This window comes from Triticum aestivum, chromosome 2D (assembly GCF_018294505.1).
Source record: "Triticum aestivum cultivar Chinese Spring chromosome 2D, IWGSC CS RefSeq v2.1, whole genome shotgun sequence".
NCBI lineage: Eukaryota > Viridiplantae > Streptophyta > Magnoliopsida > Poales > Poaceae > Triticum > Triticum aestivum.
Genome location: NC_057799.1, coordinates 375,804,267 through 375,812,879, shown reverse-complemented (window position 1 = coordinate 375,812,879; position 8,613 = coordinate 375,804,267). Strand labels below are relative to the sequence as shown.

Below are 8,613 nucleotides of genomic sequence, written 5' to 3'. Positions count from 1 at the left end.
TTACTGGATGCCATTTTCTTGGGAAGCCAGCCAACAGGGGGTCATTGCAGTTCGCGAATTTAAGAACGTTTCAGTCATCAGAAATGCACAATGTTGTTACAGACATGTCACATGTTAGGTTAACTCCTCTCCCAGCCTAAAGATCGGTGTCTATCAAGGATGAGCACATTGACAAACAACAAGGTACATGGAGGAATCGAGCCATAGCAGAAATCCTCTTGTACAAAGGAGCAGAAGTTAAAGAGACAAAATTTCATTGAAATAAGCTGGCAACCCTTAAAATGATGAGGTCCAACAGAAAGCACAAAGATAAGAGTTATGTTGGAATTTCAACAAGCCCAGTCCACATGTTATGGAATTCACCCAAGTATGGATGATGAGATTCCAGAGGGACAAATAAGTATTATTGAATGTTCTAGTAAAAGAACTTGGACTTTCGCCGTTATCTAGTATCCCCAGTAATCGTTACGGATCTCATCATCAAACTTCTTCTTGAGTTCAGGGTGCTTCGCAAAGTACTCGTCTGCTGTCATTGTGCTGATCTTTTTCTGCATGCGTAAACAAGATGTTAGGATGAATGTAAAAGCAACTGGTACCAAATTTGTCAAAGATCCACCTCACCTTCATCTCTTTCAATTCAGCAATCTCCTTCTCTATCCTCTCTGATTCCTTCAGAGATGTCTTCTCTGCTTCCTTCATTTCAATTAACTATGCATTTTCAAAAGGAAGTTCATAAGGATCTGAATGGAAGAGCCATCAGTGGATATCCAATTTGTACCAAAGAAGGTGTCTATGGGAATAACAGGAAAGTGAAGCATATTTATAATGGTGAATCCTCACCAGAGCATCAAACTTTGGCTTGTACTCAGGAGTGACAGTGTCAACATACTTTGGGATCTCAATGCCTGCATTAGTTCCGTTGATTGGTGTATCAATGAGAGGTTAAACAGATTGAATGAGCATAGACTAGCGAGACTAACAGCCATACTGGAAAGTAGCAAAAACTAAATGCTAAATCATTTGGTGTGAATAAATCAAAATACATAGCAGGATTGAAATTCCTAACACTATCATACAACATATTGCTAGGGACACCCTCAAGAAGGGAGATGAAACCTAAAACATGATGTATTAGAATGCATACATGAAGTATACAACACTACTATAATATTGTGAAGGGAGCATTTTGAACTATAAGCAAGTTACAGTTGGTATCCTAATTCTTAATCTTTGGAAGACATATCATCCACTAGTTAAAATTCCAATATTAAATCAAAACCATCTTGTTTACAAATTTATAGCACACTGGTTTCCTAGAAATGCAAGTAGATGGAGTGTACGAAATACACATACTATCATAAGCCTCCTTGTACATATCCACAACTTTCGATCCGATTCCCTTTTTGTAGTATTCCCAGTCAATTGGCTTTGGTTCCTGCAGTAGCAATAGATATAGATCTCTCATACCAGTCGATATGCCAGAAATGGCGATCCATGTTTCATATGTAGCCATAAGACTACCATACACAAGTTGAATTCAAAGATTACAAACAAACAGGGTTAAACTTTACAAGCATATAACATGCCAAAGAAGGCTACTTGGTTCATCCATGCATATGCCTCTATTGAGACAGAACCTCACAAGAGTTTGCAATTTCATGTTCAAAATCAATGCTTGGATTACAAGAGAGATAAAATAAGCCACGCCTTTTCCTGTCAGTAATGTTAGGGTGTATAGCGATTTAGGAATACGTAGTTCTACAGGGAGTAAATGTAAGATGTACCAAAGATTAGAGGAACAATAGGGAGAGACGCCGGATGAACGATCCATCCAGAAATTCCCCCAAATGTTCTTGCTCATGTCTCGACCTCCTCTCAAATCCTAACATCAAATCCCTAAATCGTTCAATAGTTCAATAACTAAACCAACTGGGCAAGTAAATCCTAAAGGCGAAACCGAGATTTGATTGTCCCGTGTTCATGGATCTGCAAATCCCTCTTGCCCCAGGAGCAGATCCCAGGCGCAACCGCGGTTGACTAGCGAAACGTAAAGATTCCCCTGATCTGATCTGACCGAGGACCAAACCCTAGGCACATTTGCCAGATCGACCAGCCGAGCGCGAGACAGGGATGAGACCGGCGGCGATTGGGAGGATACCTGGGAGAACTTGGTCTGGAGCTGGTGGTTGACGTCCTCGAAGGTGCGGCGGAGGTTGGCGAACTCCTTCCGGGCCTCGTCGGAGACGAGCATCTTGGCCAGGCCGTCCCAGTCGATCGCCTTCCCGGCCTTGGCCGCAACGTCCGTCACCTTCTTCACCCCGCTCATCTTCGGCTCTGGATCTGCTAGACCTGTGTGTGTCTCTTGATTGTTTCAGGAGTTCGGTCCAGAGTTATATGTCCCTGTTATCTCCTTCCAAGTTTATGCGGCGCTAAAATGGCGAGCACCTTGTTCCGAAAAAAAAGAAATGACGAGCAATCAGGGCTCCCCCGTTCCAGGCAATTTCAGCCGCCAGATCTTCACTCGAAACGATCTCAGCCATTTGGGGCTGTGGAGCAGGCTTTCCGTTACCCTGGGCTGTGGACTATTTCTCGGGTGACTGTTAATGTGGCCTGCTTGGTCTTGGCCCGTGAAACAGGGACCCTTCATCGCTTCGCGTGGTGTTAAGGGGCGGATCTTATTTGACGCGCGCCGTCGTCAACTAGGGTTTCTTGCGCGGCCGTCATCATCGTCTAAGAAATTTAGGTCCGTCCGCCTTTGACTGTTCTCTTGACGCTGAGAGGTGGGGACCTCGGAAGAGCTCTATGATCTTCGTCATTGTCTAGTGATCATGATAGTTTTGTAAGAATAAATTTTCTCTCGTTCTTTTGACAGTGCCATGAGGTTAGAGAGTTTTTTGTTCTCTCAGATGAGTTTATGTTGTTGTGTCAAAATCTTTTTTGTTGGTCTGATTTTTTGTGAAGATGAAATCTTTTTATCGAGGTGAAGATATAGTGATTCGACGGCCTGCACTTCTACAAGATCATCCCCGGCCCAAGTACGTTCATCGACCAAGGCTTCCCATCTCTTTGGATGGGCGACTCAAGGCACTTTCAAAAACCATTATAGATAATGTTTGTGCGGGTGAAAAAGTGACAACATCGTTGCTCCAGTCAAATTGCAGCCTCTTTACCGAAGTCTTTAGAGTATTTCTTCGAGTAGAGATTGACGTAGTGAAGACGTGCTTCCAAGAAATTTCATTATAATTCTTAGTTATAATAGTCACTTCGTATTTTCTTGGATTTTAGGTCTAAATCAATGTACATGTAATTGTTAAAGTTTCAAATTCCATATTTCTTCATGATTTCATTAAATATTCATAGTTTTAAAATTTTGTTCCTAATTCAAAATTAGTTCAACGTACAATACAGAAATGTTCAATGTATATTTTAAATTTGTTCGGTGTATGGCACAAAATTGTTCCGTATGTATTTAAAAATTATTTAGCGTATATTGGAAATATGTTCAATTTATTCTAAATTTATTTGGCATATATCACAGAACTGTTTAATATGTATTTAAAAATTGTTTATATTACAAAAATGTTCAATGTATATTTTAAAAATTATTCATATTTTTGGAATTTCGAAATTTTTGTTCAACTTTTCAGTAATTGTTCATATTTGAAAAGTTTGTTTGAATTTCAAAAATTGTTTATGGTTTTAGAAAGGGTTTCATGTTTGTCAAATTTTGTTCAGAATTTTCTATTTTTTGTTCTTGATTTTCTTGAATTGTTCAAAAAAATTTCAAAAGTTGTCCCGTACTTTAAACTCTCGTGGTACTTGCAAACCAGTAGAACTTATCGGCTCGACTGGTTAAGTTCTAGACTTCCCGAGCGGGACGTCATGTGTTCGATCTCTTGCTGGCGCAGTGTATTTTGACGATTTTTTTACTTTCCGGTTGTGCTTCTTCTTGATAGTTCCGGTTTCGTTACTATTATGAGGATGCATTCAACTACGTTGGTTCGTCATTTTATTTCCTCTGGGTTCACTCGATCGCATTTGAAAAAATAAAATGAAATATTCATAAAAAATGAAAAATAATCAATTCGAACATGTTCATGGGTTTTGAAAAAGATCATCAATTTGAAAAAAGTTCATAAAAAATGAGAAAAAGTTCATAAACTTTAGAAAAAAATATCATTGAGTTTTAGAAAACATTCATCAAATTTGAAAAAAAAATCATCAACTTTAAAAAAAGTTAACCAAAATCGAAAAAAGCTAATCAAATTTGAAAAAGTTCATCAGATTTCAAAACAAGATAATTGATTTGAAGAAAAAGTTCACACATTTGCAAACAATTCATCGAACCAGGAAGAACAAAAAAGGAAAAAGAAAAAAATGAAAAATGAAAAAGGGAAGAATAAAAGAAGTAAAAGGTTGTAACTTACCAGATCCTACTGGGTGGCGGGTTGGTTACACCAACCTACCTCGATCAGGTAGGTTGGTTGTTTGATTCACAACTAGCACGCTTTTTTTGTCGAATTAATAACACAGAAAAAAAAACATGGGTCGGTCCAGCACGGGGCGCTTCAGGCACCCGTTTACAACATACACAGTAATGGGCACCTGAAGCGTCAAATAGAAATTGCCTGGTGTTAAAGGGAGTGACTATGGGAAGCAAGACATATTCAGCTACTCTTTTTTTAGGTGAACATATTCAGCTACTCAGCTCTGGTCTAAAGGAGCTCGTGAATTGGCCGGTCCAACAAGCCAGCGCAACCAGGCGCCTGCCTAAATGGGCTGTCCAGCGGGCGGGGAGTCCACTGTCTTGTCTTTTTCTATTTCTTCACATTTCTGTTTTCGTTTTTCATTTTAATCTTCCAACTATTTTAAGTATATATATTTAAAAAACTAAATTCTAAAAAGTGTAACGTCACTACTGCACTTTTTAGACGTCTCGAGGACACACCTGCGATGGCCGTTGGATCTTAATCACACGTCTTCAAGTGTTCCTGGTCGGACCGAACCATCGCGCAAAACAAACCTCGCGAAGAAACAGCGGTGCTGAGCTCCACCATATACACGTTCATCCACCATGTTATCTCTTGTTGATTCAGTTGGAAATCCACCTTTGTCTCTCTCGTAGACGCATTCCATTTTCACCAAAATCAATTGTCGTCAAATCGAGAGGCGCTGTCCGGAACTGCCGGAGTTGGGAAACGCATAACCGCCACTGGAGAAGAGAAATGGGTTTGTACGTGCGCACACCAGGGCGGGGGCTCTCGCCGTGCGTCAACGTGGCTTCCAGCATGTTAGAGAGAGTGTGTGTATATATATATATATATATATGTCTTTGGTAGACTATGATTTTATAATTATTTCCTGCCTTATTTTTAGGAGAGGCTTCTTACCCTCCAAGCCTTATACTCTATATAAATTGATCGAGGGGCTCAATACAACAATCCAACACATTACGACAACTAGTAGAGTGCCCGTGCGTTGCCACGGGCTCTTGAAAAAGTTTGCAAGAGTTACATGTTAAATTCCACACGTACAAACAATATAACAGAAACATAATTATTTAATAACTGAAGTCCATTTTTTAATGTAAGTTGATAACATAAAGAAAAATTAACGACATGTCCATATAACAAACTGAGCGATGTTCTAACTAAACATCTATTACAAAACTATTCATATCTAGATGATGCGCTTAAAAAATTCTTTCACAATATCCAGTAAGTTTCCTTTAGCTTCATTCCCACGATGGTTTAGCAAGTATAATAAAAACTGCTTCCTCAATTCATACCCATCCTGCACAAACGCATACATGTAGTTAGTATGAAGGAGAAGCCGAAGGTCTTAAAACATGTAACGGACAATACTCACCGCGCAAATCGGCTTGACCAAATCTTCACCGTTCAACCAGAGCATAAAATGAAAAACAAAATAGCCAGACAAATTCATGCAAAACTTTAAATTAACAATGTACATAATATAGTGATAACAAAAGTAAATGTTTTTTTATGAAATCATTACCCATCTATACTCGTTGGAACACCGGACGGAAATAAATGTTGCCATTTAGATAGATCATAATTCCAACCAGGCAGCTTTATTTCGAGTGCTTCTTTGAAATCCCTTGCAAAACTTTTTAATTTTAGTGCATGCCTCAAACTTTTCTCCTCTAACGATTGTGATGTTTGAATAGGATCCATAATATATAGACGACGTGACTCTTTGTCGATGACGTACAAGATGTATCGGCCGATGGATGCATAGGGAAGATAAATCTACAAGTGGAGCTATTAGAAACAACAATAAACCATGATAACAATCGACAAAATACTTTACTTACCTTGTTGCACGATGAGATGTCGTTGTCCATTTCAGGCCAGCTATCAAATAATGTTGCCAACGTCTGGATAGTTTCCTTCTCGCAAAACTTCTAACCTCGTGTTGACTCTAGCAGCATGGACTAAGTAAAAAAAGAAATATTGTTTCAACATGTTGATACTAATGACACATAGAATGAAGAGTTAAGATAACTTACACAAAATCATAGATCCATGTATTGCACAGGAGGGTCTGTGAACAATACTCCCTCGTCACATGCCAGCATACGCACGGCTGTGTTGAAGCAGTCATTGTCCATGGTCTGCTCCATGTTAAGTATGCACTGAAGTTTCTTAAGACTTAAGCCCATTGGATCGGGTGTCGAGCTCCGGACCCGTACCTTCCTATAAATTGGATGATATGAAGAACAATACTATAAATCCGCACATTAAATATTGATACATGATACTTACTCCAAACATCCGGCATCATCGATAGACATGATATAGTTGCAGAGGCCGGCAAGTAATTCACGTTGGTCCGTGGGTATGATAGTGATTGGGGCAGGACGTTTGTCTTTGACTACGTCAGATGGATTCTCCAGGATCTCGAGATCAAAATTAGCTAAAGTTTCTTCGTCGTCAGGTTGATGGTATATGGGATCTCCTTTTAGCTTATTCAGCTCTGAATCGAGCAAAATGACAGCTAATTTTCATATCCGCCTACAAAATATATATAAAAACATTTTATATAATATTTTGAGATAAAATAACAAGATAATGTATAAAATGAAATACCCGGGTGAACGTGTCTGACAGTCCATGTGATGTCCAGTATTCCATATAATTTAGCATAAACAGTCCACATGATACGCCATAATATTATAAAATGATCCGTTACAACACCACATAGATAAATCAAATAAATAAACCATTGTAACAAGTGCTTACCCATCGGTTTGTATTGCCTCATGAAACTGCTCTACAACCGTCCATTTTGTAACATTCAGATCGGGCCACTTATGACCTCTGATAAAATCCGGACTATGCTCTACAAGTTTTAGACGCTTCTCGAGTCCTAGTAACTATTTTATATATGAGAAATATTAGGGATCAAGGCAAACAAAACATATGTTAAGATGAGTAAAAAAATATAGTTACCGTAGTAGCAAGGTCATTGCGTTTGACCCGAGAACCAAGTGAGTCCAATACTTGAATCTCACGTTTTTTGGCATTGGCGACTACTAGATACCAATGGTAGCCCGGCATGTTAATCGGAATGAATAACTGGTGTAACATCATACAAGTCATGATCGCAATTAGATATAAATATTAATAAATTATTAATAATATGAATTAAATAAAAACAATCCATAATTATATGCATGGATAACGAGACAAAAACTAACCATATCTTGCTGTAGATAAGTATTAACATGATGCACGATGCGGTGATATTTTGAAGGGTCTATGTCTCTTTCCCCGTCTTCCTTTATCTGGCCAGATACAAACGTGCTAACAATTTCTACCTTTTCACCCGCCTTGACTTTTAGATGGTCGTGAGCAAGCATGCAATATATGTAAGCATTTATCACATGTAATCAAGATTTACATTATATTTACAATTTATGATATTATATTTTGTTCAAATTATTAATTACAAAGTTTGTGCATTTGGTCTTACACCATCATGTAAGAACATATCATCTTTAATAAGGCATTCCAAATCTTCGGTTGATAACAAGGCATCTCCAATGTCCACGAACTGGGTATTTTTGGGGGCAAACTTGATTGATTCAATGACTGTAATATCTCTAGGGGTACAAACATAGTCTGTCGAATTCATAAAAAATTGAGCCAACTTAGCAATCAAAATGAGCAAAAATTAGTTGAATACAAAAGGCAATATCACAAAAAAAGATTGATAATGATATTAAAAAAATACCTTGTGGGAGAACATGTAAATTGGCATCCTTTTTTGGTTTGTTATGAGATATAACCTCTTCGACATTTTTATGTTGTGAATTTTCGTCCACTTTCAGCGACATTGCATCTGAACCCTCAATGTATTCTTTCCGTGCATCTCCAAAGTCCATATCCATGTCTCCTGTATTCTAAAATAAAAAAAATATAAAAATAGACCTTATGTATTATCATCTATAAGATACATACAGAGGAAGGTTAGCTATACGCACCTCTTCTCGTGATGTTTCAGCGTGGTCTGTCATCGTTGCATCAGTGCGTATGTCGGAACCCATCAATTTATATCTATGGTGAAATATAATTAATAGTTTTTACT

The 8,613-nt window shown here is 38.2% G+C and overlaps 1 protein-coding gene across 1 annotated transcript; it reads right to left on the bottom strand.

The window, feature by feature from the left end:
• Positions 1–233: 233 nt before the first annotated feature.
• LOC123053231 (ATP synthase subunit d, mitochondrial) lies at positions 234–2,464 on the bottom strand. The gene is made up of 5 exons (XM_044476678.1): positions 2,159–2,464; positions 1,354–1,435; positions 841–905; positions 622–708; positions 234–548 (listed from the first exon to the last, which is right to left on the bottom strand). Exons 1-5 carry the CDS (start codon positions 2,324–2,326, stop codon positions 447–449), a joined length of 504 nt encoding a protein of 167 aa, XP_044332613.1. The 5' UTR covers positions 2,327–2,464; the 3' UTR covers positions 234–446.
• Positions 2,465–8,613: the final 6,149 nt, after the last annotated feature.